This window comes from Ochotona curzoniae, unplaced genomic scaffold (assembly GCF_017591425.1).
Source record: "Ochotona curzoniae isolate NIBS_2020 unplaced genomic scaffold, NIBS_Ocur_1.0 contig_3819, whole genome shotgun sequence".
In the NCBI taxonomy this organism is placed as follows: Eukaryota; Metazoa; Chordata; class Mammalia; order Lagomorpha; family Ochotonidae; genus Ochotona; species Ochotona curzoniae.
Genome location: NW_024466004.1, coordinates 11106345 through 11120377, shown reverse-complemented (window position 1 = coordinate 11120377; position 14033 = coordinate 11106345). Strand labels below are relative to the sequence as shown.

At 38.6% G+C, this 14033-nt stretch overlaps 1 protein-coding gene across 3 annotated transcripts in view; it reads left to right on the top strand.

The window, feature by feature from the left end:
* LOC121158635 (24-hydroxycholesterol 7-alpha-hydroxylase) overlaps positions 1-13054 on the top strand; it is an 81659-nt gene extending 68605 nt beyond the window's left edge. For all 3 annotated transcript variants that reach the window (XM_040983499.1, XM_040983500.1, XM_040983498.1), the window contains 2 exons: positions 10231-10318; positions 12508-13054. In XM_040983499.1, coding sequence (XP_040839433.1) covers positions 10231-10318; positions 12508-12579 — 160 coding nt within the window. In that variant the 3' untranslated portion in view covers positions 12580-13054. The remainder of the gene's footprint in view (positions 1-10230; positions 10319-12507) is intronic.
* Positions 13055-14033: the final 979 nt, after the last annotated feature.

Here is a 14033-nt window from a genome sequence, read left to right as displayed (position 1 = left end):
CATCTTTTGATGTTCATTAATAGCAATATGATGTGTAGGACTTTGTATTCTCATGGCCTGTGTAGTTTTCCTTGAATCAGTGTTGATCTGCAAATAGGGAGAGCATGCCAGTTCTAAGTATTTAAGGAATTTTCAGCATGTTTCTATTTTAAAAATGAGCTTTATTTGTAGATGTGTCATATTGTTTTTGGAAGTATGAAAGATAAATTCTGTTACAAAGAATATGCTTCATAATTTTGCTGTGTTGAATATATATATATAACCATTCCTTACAAAACCATTGCTCAACTTGCTTCTCAAATGCTCTTATAAAAACACAGGTGTATGAATTCTATATTTTGGACATAAAAAAGCTTTTAATATCATAAATGTCATATGTCATTTTCTGATATTTCAGGTACCCACCAAAATTCAGTAACACAGTAAAGGATTAAAAACAGTATTTTTTTTTAATTGCAGAGGAAATATCTCTATTGTATAATTGAAATAAATATGTCAGAAAATTCAGAGTTTTGGATTTGGAGCAAAATTTTCAAATGAAGTGATCAAAAATTTAAACTACAGTTTTTTTTTTTAAGAGAATATGGGTTTGTCATTTATACGATTTTTTTCTAACACACTTTTCTACTTGGAAGTTTTAATTTTTTTCTTTAATTGAAGTATTAGAATTATGCTTATGTTGTAAAGTAGGACATTTGGATTGTGTTTATGTGTGTTGTGGAATGGATAAATCAAGTGTTTTAACATACGTGCTGCCTCATGTGTTTATCATTGTTTTGTAGTGAAAAGCTTAGATGTTACTCTCCTAGACATTTTCAGGTATATTATTTCAAATACTAACATACTATTGTCAATAACTGTAGTCATTATAACATAAAATTAAACTCTTGAACTTATTCCTCTTTTTTTTTCTTTTTATTATTGTTGCCTATAATGACTTATTTTTAAGTTCTTTTTATTATTTTCCTTAATGCAATAGTGTAGGTATGGGACTTTCCCCCTTTCCCTCCCCTTTCTTCCTTCCTATTTTCCCCTCCTGCCACTTTCCCCCATATTATTACAGTAGTGTAGTCCTTTAGTAACTGTTACAAGTTTAACATTCTGCTATTCAAGTCTGTCGGGACATTGGATATAGCTAAAGACAGAAAATCTAGTATTATATTGTCAAGGTCCATCTGGCTGTTTCACTGGGTGTGGTCCTTGTGTTCAGGAGTGGAAATGTAGATGTCTTGAGTACTTGTTATACTACTCTCCAATATAAACTTGAATCTATGAATATATATGTATATACATGTTTACCTAAGTATCTGTTTTACATTTTGGGTAAGGGCTGCCATATGCCAGAGAACATATGGTATTCATCCTTTTGGAACTGGCTGTTTTCACTGAGCATGATGGTCTCCAGATGAGACCATTTTGTTGCATGGAGATGGTCGACTTCCATTCTTTTTAATAGCTATGTAGTATTCCATGGAGTTGATGTTTCAGTTTCTTTACCATTCCTTTCAACAGGCATCTGGGTTGTTTCCATGTCTTTGCTATTATAGACTGTGCTGCTATAAGTTTATGATTAATTTTATTAAAATAAGGGACCGTGCCTGTCTTAGGTGTTCCGAATCCAGACTTTCCTTACCCGTCATGGGCTAACCACGTGGCTAAAGGTGTGGCGCCTGTCTTAGGTCGGTAAAGCTGTATCAGATACTTACCCGTCTCTGGCTACCGGTCCAGCATATTAAGCCAGGTACCTGAGGAATCACGCTTGTGGAGAGCAAACACAGCTTGAGCCATGATCTGTTGTTGCTGAAGCTGCTTACATGAGGCACAATAAAGGTAGCAATTAAAAATGAGTAACAATACCAGAATAAAAAGAACATTTCATCAAACCAAAAAAGAACCTCAAGGTATTCTATGCATCCAACAAATGGAGAGGGCAATTCCATACGAATTAAATCATGCTGAGATTGAATCTCATATAGCACTGAATAATTAGCAACTGGAAACACAGTAAAATGACATACATTGATAGCATGAGTAAGTAAACAAGGTTCCACAGCACGAACAAGACCATTACACACTGGACCTCTATCAGTAGGGACACAATCTTGCAATTGATAAGTAACATTATGTTCATCAATATGGGTTCCAACAATTTGAGGCTTCAGAAAATTAGAATCAATTAATACAGGTAACACATGAAAGGAACACAACACTTTGGTAACTTGGGGAACATAATACACTACCATGCCATAACACCAAGTTGGGGTACAATTAGCAGGAGAGTGTGTCTTAGCAATCCAAGCATCTTCAGATATTTGTAACATAACACGCCACATGTCCACATATCCTTGCATCAGCAGCCATTGGGCATTTTCTGTATGTGTTAGCGCATAGATGTTTAGCATAGAGCACATGGTCCAACCAAGAGTTTGTTGATGAGGGATCACAGTAGGCATTGATGTGGAGAAAGTAACAGACTTGATTTGCGGCACAAGTGAAGCTGTCCTGGCTTCAACTGTGGGTAGAGTTCACCCATCCCCACTTCCAGACAACATGCTTGGCTGTAGTAGACTTAGTCATTGAGAACCCAGAGTTCCAAGCCTCCATCATCTGAAGAAATATCAACCCGGTCAGCATTCACCACATCTAAAAGTTCATCTTGCTCTGTTTTCAAACGTTCCGGCACCCACACTGGTCCATCTGAATCCTGTGGAAAAACACAAACCGCTCCTCGCGTCCGTCACAAGACAGGATGCGGGCCCATCCATTGTTTTGTTAAAACATTCACCAAAGCCAGCTAATGCTTAGGACTAGAGGGATATAGGGAGGCTCCTATTCCCCCTTTTTGTTTTATTAAAATAATGTTTTAATGACCGAATGGGCACACTCTACCACGGCTTGACCAGTAGGATTGTAAGGTATGCCTATGAATGCTTTATGCCAAATTCAGTGCAAAAGGTGGCAAAAGCTTTGGCTGCATATGCAGGTCCATTATCTGTCTTATAACATTGAGGAACACCCCAAGCAGCAAAAGCTTGCAGACAATGGGAAATAACATCCCGAACTTTTTCTCTGGTATGGGCAGAGGCAAAAAGAACTCATGGGAATGACACAAACATAAGGTTGAAAAAATCCTCTGTGACCTTCACGGTCCACCCAGGAGATAACAGAGGCACTTTGTTGTGGCTAGTTAGCTACTCCAAGGCCTCGCAGGGTCTGGTTAGACTGCTTTAGAGGCCATTCTTTTGGCTAATCAGATTGTCTGAGAGAATATTCAAAGAGTTAGGCACTAATTTTAAAATTAAAGCAACAGCAGCCAATTCTGCAGGCTAAGGAGAAGATGTAGCAATTGCAACAGGAAAAATCTGATTATCAATCATTACTGCTCACAAGCTCATTCTACTGCTTTAAGAATTACCTGGTCCATTAATTCTGGAAAAGTAGCTAAAACTTTAGAGGGCTGCATAGGTAAATATACCCAGACCAAAGGCCCACCTGCCACAACAAGGTGGAGCCTCAGCCATCTGCTGGGTTCCTGATTGTGGCCAAGGTGGCGCACTAGGCAACAAAGGGCCTCCAGGAGACGGCGTAGGTGGCCAGGCAAACTTGAACCAAGGGGCATGTCGCTGCACTGTTTGCAGAAATGAAAGTACCGTCTCCACCTTTACCGGAGTTCCATGCTTTTGTAGCAGTTTCTGTAATAAGTTCTGCATACGTGCCAAGGAAGCCAAGTTCCTCATATTGCTCAGCACTGCAGACTCAAACTTGTCCCTTTACCGGGAACCTGACTTGTCCCTTTACCGGGAGCCTGACTTGTCCCTTTCCTGGGAGCCTAATTCGTCCCTTTACCGGGAACCTGGATTGTCGCCAACCTGCAACCCTGGCGAACCTGACGTGCACGTCCCCACTGCTATTAGTGGCTCCCTGAGGTAAGCAAGACCTCAGTTTAAATGGGCCCTCCGCTGTTGTGGCTTCCTGGGTATTAATCCCAGCTTCTTTCTAGGCAAATGCCGCCCAGCTTCTTATCTGAATTCACTTACCTATTATGATGCAAATTCTCTCAGGTCACGGAGTCACGGCACCAAATATCGGGCCACCGAGTCACGGCAACAATATCATAGGTTACTTTCTCATATGCAGATTTAATTTCATTTGTATATATGACCAGTAATGGAATATCTGGGTCATTTAGCAAATCAATTTTCAGAGTCTGAGCACTCCCCATAAAACTTCCAAAGTGGCTGCACTAGTCGACACTCCCACAAAGCGGAGTAGGGTACTTTTGTTCTCCACATGCATTCCAAAACGTGTTGTAGTTAGATTTCTAAACATAGACCATGCTCACTGGAGTTAGGTGTATGTAACACATCAACAAAATGAAGAATAAAAACCATATGGTCATCTCAATAGATGCTGAAAAGGTATTTGATAACATCCAACATCCTTCATGCCAAAAACTCTAAGCAAGATAGCCATAAAAGGAACATTTTACAAAAAAAAAAAAAAGTAATGTATGAAAAACCCAATGCCAGCATCATGCTGAATGGGGAAACTCCGGAAGATTTCTCACTAAGATCTGCAACTGGGCAAAGATATCTACTTTCACCACAGCTAACAAAATAGTATTGTCCTAATTAAAGTGATTGGACAAGAATAAGAAGATAAAAAGGTAAAGAATTTCAAATTGGAAAAGAGAAATTAAAATTAAGCCTATTTGCACAAAACATGATTACTTGTATATATTTAGTACATATAAATGTATTTATAAGATATATATAGTACATAGTATATAATATTGGATTATATAACATATTTTAGTTATGAATTAGTTTATATAAAATTAGTTTATAAATTATAATTTACATATATTTATATATGAGTATAATATATATTATATGTATACATGAAAACCAAAAGATTCAGTAAAACAACTGTTGAAACTTATAAGAACTTGTCAACTTTACACCAAATTACCCAAAAAGTGGGTTCCTATCTCAAAGAATATAATGAAATATCTAGCATGTCCCACAGAGCTTTTCTTGTAACTGAACTATTTCTTGATATTTTTCTTTCTTCTCCACCATCTCCTGCATAGGGGTGAAAGTGGGCTGTTTTTCTAGCCAAATTTCATCTCTCTATTCTCCATTGCACTGTTGCACACAAGGGAGCATGAAGACATAAATTTTTTCTGGATTCTGGAAACTAAAAATTAGAGTAGAGATAGGAGATACTTCTTTTCTCATAGGCTAGGCCAGGAGAGAAGCATTTAAGTTGAGCACTTTACAGAAAGTCATTGTTAAAAACTTTAGGCTACTTTACATTGCACTCTGTCATTTTTTTTTTTTTTTTTTTTTTCAAAATAGCTCGGCACAACAACTTTCCTTTAGGTATCATCATTCTCAGAAGTTATTTTTTCTCCAGGATTCATCCCCATCTCTGTTGGTACATTTCTCAAGGCTGGAGAATAAGATGATGCTTCAAAAGCACTGGGTATAACCATAGCCAGCACTTGAGACATGGGTTCCTCAAAATGCCCCATGGGAGCACAGCACACCATGTCTTTAATGTGTGCAAGAATTGCTTTTTCTGATTCTCTGCTGAATGACAGAGAATGTTACCATCTCCCTCTCTGCTTAACACACACACATGTCTAAAACACAGTCATCATCATCCCCCGTTTCCTAATAAATGATATAATCTAAATCATTAAGAAGAAAACTTTTCATTTGCTCCCCAAATGATCAAGGGTGCTAGTTTCTCTCACAGCAGAATCAATTAAGGCATTATTATAAACAACAACGTTTGTTGGTTTTGTTTGTGCCTTAGCAGTCCCTCTTCTTCAGTATTTCAAACACGAGATTCATTGTCTTCTGACTTACAAAGTTTCTAATGAAGGTCTGTTCCGTTCTTATTCTTTTAATTTGTATTTATTTGAAAGAAAGAGTAAAAAATCTTGCATCAGCTGGTTCTCTCCCTAAGTGCCCACAATTGTCAGAACTGGGCCAGGATCCCAGAACTCAATTGGAATTTCCCACCTGGGTGCTAGAGACCCAAGTACTTGAGTTACCACCTGGTGTAGGTCGGAAGGAAGTTCGAATCAGAATCAAGCTGGGCTTGAACCCAGGCACTCCATTGTGGGATTTGGGCATCCTAAGCAGTGTCTCAGTCACTGTGTCCAGCCTCACGCCGGTTGATTTCTAATGTGTTTTTTGTTTTCCTCTTTTAAATGTCTTACTTTATCAGTGATTTTGGAAATTTGAACATGGTTTGCCTTGACATGTTTCTGCTGCTTGGAGTTCACCAAGCTTCTTGGATTTGTAAATTGTAATTTTCAAACACTTGAAAATGCTTCAGCTATGATTTCTTCAAATATTTTCTTCTTTCTGTCAATTTATATTCCTAATTCATATATATGCTACAGATCACTGATGGTTCATTTCTTTTTACAGTTCTTTTATCCTGTAACTCATTTTACATATGTTCTATTATTATGTTAGATTCCATGGCCTTTTTTAAAAATTATTTTCTGTTCATCCCATTCACCATAATTTTTTAAGATATCAGATTTTTAATTGCTTGAATTTGAACTTTGGAATTGTGTCTTGTGCAGCATATTAATTGTTCATTTCTGGTTCTGGTTGTTTGAATGATCTTAATCTTGCATGGGGTCCAAACCTTCTTGTGTGTTGTAGGCCTTTGAATAGAAGCCTGATATGGATTTTAAGTGTCATTGATGCTGGTTTTCATTTAATTCTTTTTGTTTTAGATTTTATTGCGGCATGCAGTTAGATGCTTGTTAAAGCAGATAAGCTTTGTTAATAAGTTCAGGGTGACTCTTGATATAAGATCATGTGAACCTACTGCAGAAGCCACAGTGCTTGTGATCTGTAGATTACAGAATCCATAGGCTTTTCCCTGCGGAAACATGAGCTTGCCTGTCTGCCTAGGCTCTGGGCCTTGATTCAGTTTTTGCTGTTTGACTTTCTTTTCTTCATCCTTCTTCAGGCTTCTCCCGATTGAGGCGCTGCGCCCTTGTAACTCTCTGAAATGTTGATGTTCTGCAGATTTCTTTTTCTAGTGCTCTTCTCTAGAAACTCCCGTCTCCTTGACTTGCCTGCACTTTGACCTCTGTAACATTAATTTGGTAACAGCATCAGGACTATGGGAATCTGTCTCCATGCATGCTGGCCTGAAGATTCCCAGGGATGGTGATCTATGGCAATCTTTGTCCTTACCTCATTGCTTTCCATTTTCTTTTTGATTTTTGGCCTATCTTGTGAATTTTCAGAGTTTGTATTTATTAAGTCAGGAAGGTATTACTGACTTTACTACTTTATCATGGCCAGGAGTAGAAGTTCTGTTTGTCAAACATTTGACAGAAACTTGATTCTGAGAAATTCTGAACCTCAGACAAATTAACAAACTTCATTTTTCTTAGAAGTTCTGCTTAGTTATAGTTGAATTAGTAAATACTGGGTGTGTCACATTTCAGTTATTGATATTATCTTCAAATAGATTGTCCTTAGTATATCAAAATAAGTGGAATTAAAATTGCATCATAGATATTACGGAACAATTGATATAGTATACAAATGGGTTTATTACAATGTCCAGAATGTTTCTAATTTCATTTAAAATAGGATAGAGCCAGTGAATTTCAGTAACGCTTGTGTGGGGATATCTAATATTTGATATTAGTATTTTATCATTAACATAATACTAATTCACTCATTCAATCAGCAAATATCAAGAGATAAATAAGATATACTTTTGAGCTCTTTTGGAGAGTACAGTCTGTAATGACAGACAGATATGCAAGTGAATGTAATATAGTAGGGCTATCACACCATTACAGGAGATCTTCTGTCAGATGGTTCACTCCCCAAGTGACTCTGCAACAGCTGGAGCTGAGCCAGTCTGAAGCCAGGAGCCCGGAACATCTTCCGGGTCTCCTATGTGGGTGCAGGGTCCTAAGGCTTTGAGCCATGCTCTACTGCTTTCCCAGGCCACAAGCAGGGAACTGGATGAGAAGTGGGCCTGCCAAGATTAGAACTGGCAGTCATATGGGATCGTGGCGTGTGCGAGGCGAGGACTTTAGCCACTAGGCTATCACACCGGGCCCCATTATAGGTTAAGGACATTAGTTGAGGGATGTAAAAAGAGACAAAGAGAAGTATGAAGAAGGCTGGAATTTTTTTTTCTTTGCCTTACTTATTTGTTTGTAAGGCAGAGTAACAGAGAGACAGAGGGACACAGCAAGAGAGTGAGACAGATAGACAGGTCTGCAGGCTCACTCCCCACACTTACACAGCAGCCAGGGCTGGACCAGACCACAGCCACACGTCTGGAACTCTGTTTAGATCTTCCACATGAGAGGCAAGGGCCTGAGCATTTGCATCAAGTCCTGTTCCTTCCCAGACACTTTAGCAGGGAGCTGGATGGGAGTCAGAGCATGCAGAACTCAATCCAGCACTGCTGCCAGGCATTGTAGATTTAACCTTAGGGTCAACGCTGACCAAAGGAAATTGGATCCTCTTAATGACAGTTTCAGCATCCATAAACTGTTCACTTATTCAGCTAACATTCTTAGACACCAATAGTGTGCTGTGTACTAAGACCACTCATACAGTTCCTCCTTCAGGAGACAGATAAGTCATCTCATCTCAGTGTAGTAGAAACTATGGCCGAGATGTAAACCAGGAGAAATGGAGGAGATTATCTCATCCCAGAGGCAAGTGGTCAGCAAATGCTTTCAGAAGAGACTGAGCCTCAGGCAGCGAAAAGACTTGGTAAAGAGTTTTGCCATTTGGAAAACATCAGGTAATGCAGTCTGGCAAGAACTTGAATGTCAGGTGGGACTCTGGGAGACAGGAAGCTGCAGGGATAGTAGGAGGATAGGTCTTTGAGGACTGCCTGTATCCTGCTGCGGGCTTTGGAAGGAAGTGGGAAGCATTGAAAGATCATGGATGTATTGATATAGAGATATAAGAATGTTAGGAAATAAGGATGTATCAATGACATATTTTAGAAAGTTCACTCCAGTGATACACTGAAAGAGTGGAGGGAAGTAAAACTGAAGGAAAGAAATTCAATTATCCAGGAAATAAATGAGTGAGGGCATAATTGGAAGACTTGAAAATAAGGGACGAGGAGAGAGATTAGGGGATAATTCACGTGACCAGCAGAAGGACTTTGTGCCTGATTGGATAGGAAGTAGATAATGAGCTTTGAGTCCATGACAGCTTTCAGCTTTCTGGCCGCCTTTGGATTGATTGGGTCCATTACTTCTGAAAGGGATTGACCACCCCATGGAGAGCTCAGAGTAATCCAGTGAATTAGAAGGAATGATAGCAGAGTTCCATTGGCACTTCTCCCAGTATTTTAGTCTCTGTTTGTATGTGTCCTGGACAGTAAGCGGTACATTGATAAACCAGTTTTTATATGCAATTTCAAAGAAATGAATGTCAATCTCTAAGGGGCCGTCCCCAAATTCAGAGACTGCATAATAGAAAAAACTACACGTGTGATTTTCAGAATTTTTTTTAACCAAAATAAAGTTATCTCTTAATTCCATTTTTGCATGAATTTTTAAATGCTCTCCCTCTATAGGACATGGACAATATTTTATTATCATGGATCTATTTCTTTAAAGGCTTGTAAACTGTAGAGAGAAGGAAGGACAAAACTGAAAGTTCTTGGGAATTGGAAGAGCCTGAAGAATATGGTGGAAATTTTCAGTGGGTAATAATGGGATGTAGACCCATGAAGGACTATCCAAAATAGCTTTCTGTGGGCATAGAAATATTTTAAATATACACCATCCAATATGAAACCAGCAGGTACTTATGAAACCAATATCATAGGAAATAAGGGTAACTTTTTAATTTGATTCCAAATGTATGGAAGTCATTTTGAAAACTCTGGAGCACTTAACATATGCCCAGTACAACAGAACAACTGAAATTTGTTACTTTGTTTCATTTTAATCTATTTAAATTCAAATTGCCGCATGTACATAATAGCTACAGTATTTGCAAGTACATATCTACAATTTGTGGATATCTGTGTCTTGTTTGATGCCTCTTGATAAGCAGTTTATATGCATATGAAAACAGTTCAGTCATCTGGTTATCCCTTGGAGTAGCTAGTGAAAACATAGAAAAGAATAAGTTCTCACTCTAGCCTTATAATGGGTTTTTTACAACTGAGTATCAATTTTGCATTTTCTTTCAGGTGGTTTGCTCTGTTGGAGATTCAAGTATTTATCATTTTAACATTATACAAATATGACTTCATTCTTCTGGACCCGTTACCGAAGCCAGTAAGTAGTGTCAGAATTTTCAATAATATCGGATACCTTTGAATTTGACATAAATGCTAACCTGTTTATTTAAATGAATTTATCAGTTTGAACACTTTTCCCTGAATTTAGCCCCAGGTGTGAGAAAAGAATGTCTAAGGTCTCAAAGTTAACCATCGGTTTTGAATTCAAGTCATACCCCTTCATCCATTTGGAAAGCAATGGCATGGAGGAAAACCAACTCATCAGTAAAAACAGTGAGCAGAAATGACAAGGTCATGATGTTATTACTCTGTCTGATTTTCAGAATACCACATATTAGGTATTCTAATCATTTGACTCCTCTGTGTGTTCATTCCCCTAAATCAATCTTTTTAAAATTTTTTTAAAGATTTATTTGTATTGGAATGACATTTACAGAGAGACGGAGAGACAGAGGAAAGATTGTCCATCCATTGGTTCACTTCCCGAACGGCTGCAGTGGCAACAGCAGAGCTGAGCTGAAGCCAGAAGCTTCTTCCAAGTCTCTTACATTGGTACAGGGTCCCAAGGACTTGGGCCATCCTCTGCTGATTTCCCAGACCTCTTTAAGCAGAGGGCTGGTTTGGAAGTAAAGCAATCAGGACACAAAGCAGCATGCATATGGGATGCCAGCAGGATTCATGTACTGAGCCACCACACCAGCCTCCATCAGTGGTTTTTAAATAGCATAAGTATCAAGATCACTTGGAGAGCTTATTAAACACAGGTTGCTAGGCTGTAAACCTGGAATTCCTGATCCAGTTGTTCTGGGACAGGGCTTCAGAATTTGCATTCTTACAAGTTCTAGGTGATGCTGCTGCTGGCCTTGCTGTTACACTTTGAGGACCAGTATCATAGGAAATAGGTGTAATTTTAATTTGATTCCAAATGTATGGAAGTCATTTTTAAAACTCTGGATAAAAGGTGGTATTTAAACTGAGGCTGAAGCACTGAGGCTACTTACATAGCACTTTATGCTTTGATTGCCTCTTAATACAATAAGGCTAATGTATGGAGAGATAAATAAAACTCTTGGGTGGCCTTACAGTAGAATTATGTAAGTCCCTAAGTGTCACGGGAAATATTGCATTACTCACAATAGGTACATTTCAGCACTTCCCCTTGATTTCTTTTGTATTCCTATTTTTTCTGTTTTTTTTTTTCTTTTACAATGTTTACATAGTTAATTAGGGCATAAAGGTTCAAGAGCTACAGGAAAGTGGGTAAGACTATTTGTACTTCTATTTTGAATGCAATAACTATCAAGCCTGTTTGGACTATCCTAAAATCGTCAAGGCTCAGTAAAAATCATGGTTAAATACTGTAAGCTGCTAAATATAAAAACGAAAATAGACACGAGACAGCTGAATAATACCCTGTAACCATTTTAACGTGTATAGCAGCCAGTCATGCATAAACTAAAATTGAAATGTCCATGAAGTAGTCACAGGATGTGGTTAAGTACTTGTATTTTCTAACATATTGATCACTCAATATCATGTCAATTAACTTCATGATGTAAATTGTTGTTGAAGTTGTGTAGTGGCTTTTCACTTGGAGGGGATGATATTCTGCCAGCTCTAGTTTCAGACCGGGAATGGTCTCCCAATGAACTGTTAAATTTATCTAAACAATAAGATGCCGGACTTTCTACATGATCCATGCCCACAATGAGGGAATCATGACTGGATATGAACTGTACTACTGCAACAATATGGAGGAATTCAGTATGGGGGGAGGGCTTTTGGGAGGGATCAAGAGAATCCCAGAGCTTATGAAACTGTGTCATAAAACAAAATTTAAAAACAAAAAGGTTTATTTATTTTTATTGGAAAGGAGAGACACGAGAGCAAGATCTTTCATCTGGTGGTTCACTCCCCAAGTGGCCTGAACAGCTGGAGCTGAACTAATCTGAAGCCAAAAGCCTCCTCCAGGTCTCCCATGTGGGTGCAGGGTCCAAAGGCTTTGGGCCAAACTTGACTGTTTTCCCAGGCCAGAAGCAGGGACCTGGAAGGGAAATGAAACAGCCAGAGTATGAACCTGCGCCCATATGGGATCCTGGTACGTGCAAGGCGAGGACTTTAGTCAAAGGGACTGCACCAGGCCCAGCATACATTCTTTACATTTTAGAGAAAAAAACAAGTGAATAACCATTGGCTTATGCATTTCATTTTCATTTCTGTTTTCAGAGTTTTCTACACCTGTTGGGTGTCCCTCAGCCAGATGGGCATTGCCGAATCAAATATAAACAAAGAATATGACACCTGCTGAAGCTTTCAAAAGGCCAGAGTTTTCTGCAGAAATGATGCTACCCTGTCGCCTTCCCTGGCAGCACCTGGACCTGTGATCTGCTACAGTATACCACTCTGCTTTCTTTAAGAAAATACTCAAATGGTGTAGGGACTTGGTATCCTCTTGACATCACTGTCAGGCATACAGAAACCTGAATATGTGTTTCATCACAAATATTTAAGTGATAAAAATATTGGGGTTATGCTTCATGCATAACTCTATTAAAACTGTAAAGAGAAATAATGTCATTTAAATAGAAGTCTTAGTACATTAAATTCAGTATAAGAGCAATATACTTAAAAATCAAATCGTGATTTCTAGGACTTTTCTCTTTCTTAATGTGATTCCTAAGTGATATTTGGTATTCTTAAGCTCTATTCATATAATTCTTTATTTTAAACATATATAATGCTGACATGTGAATAAAATACTAATTTTCTAAAACACGTGAGAACGGGGACTGTCTTACCTTGATTCCTGCACTGTTCTGTATCTGGGCCAGCACTTTATCTGTAGGGAATATTTAGTAAATGTGTATTCATTGGCTTATTGGTTTATATTTTAATTAAAGTAGAACCACTCTTTGATGCAAGATGTCTACAATTATACTTTGACATAAGCACTAATTTTCTCATGTATAGAAACACAAATGTGATGGTGTGACAAGGAAAAAAACTGTATCTGAATCTGTTTGTTCTTTAAACTGAAATATTTACCATGAAATCCAGAACTCCCTTCATGTTCAGGGTACATATGTGCCATGTTCACAGCGATGAACAGTAAACAATGATGGGGTTGACCTGATTGTCAGTTAACTGCTGTATGCCTCATGTGTTTCACAGTAAGCTTGGTAGTGCAGGCCTTATTCTGGGGCTTATTTGCTTCCCTGTGCTAGAATTATCCCATGGGTTGATAGTGGTTGCTTTGTAATCTATTTTTTTACCAACAAGCATACAATTCCTTAGGAGGAAACCAGGAACCTTGGGGTACATTAAGTCTTGCGAAAGGACATAGTGATCTTGAAGCTTAGCTGGCAGCTTTTAGTTTAACTAAGCAGGCTCAGTGGTCTGGAGTCTGAACAGGCTGAAGAAAGCAGTTTGGAATCCATGAAAACTGGGGAACTTGTGGGCCACACCTGGCAGATTCAAGAAACTATAGCAGGTGTGCTCTGCGGGAAGTCATGTCCTCCCCAACAGAAGCCCTCCAGGAGGCAGGGTATTGGCTTACCCACTGCAGCTGAATTTGCAGACACACAAAGCTAGTGGTTCCTGCTTCTTGCTTGGTGAAGATAAATGTTAGCTGACAAATCTGTGCACTTTAAAGAAATAATGCAAGCACTGGGGCTCTGTTGACCTTTGGAGTAACGAATAGTAAGAGGAATATGCTTGGAAGTCCCATTTTTCTTCTGATTTCTCTAAACTGG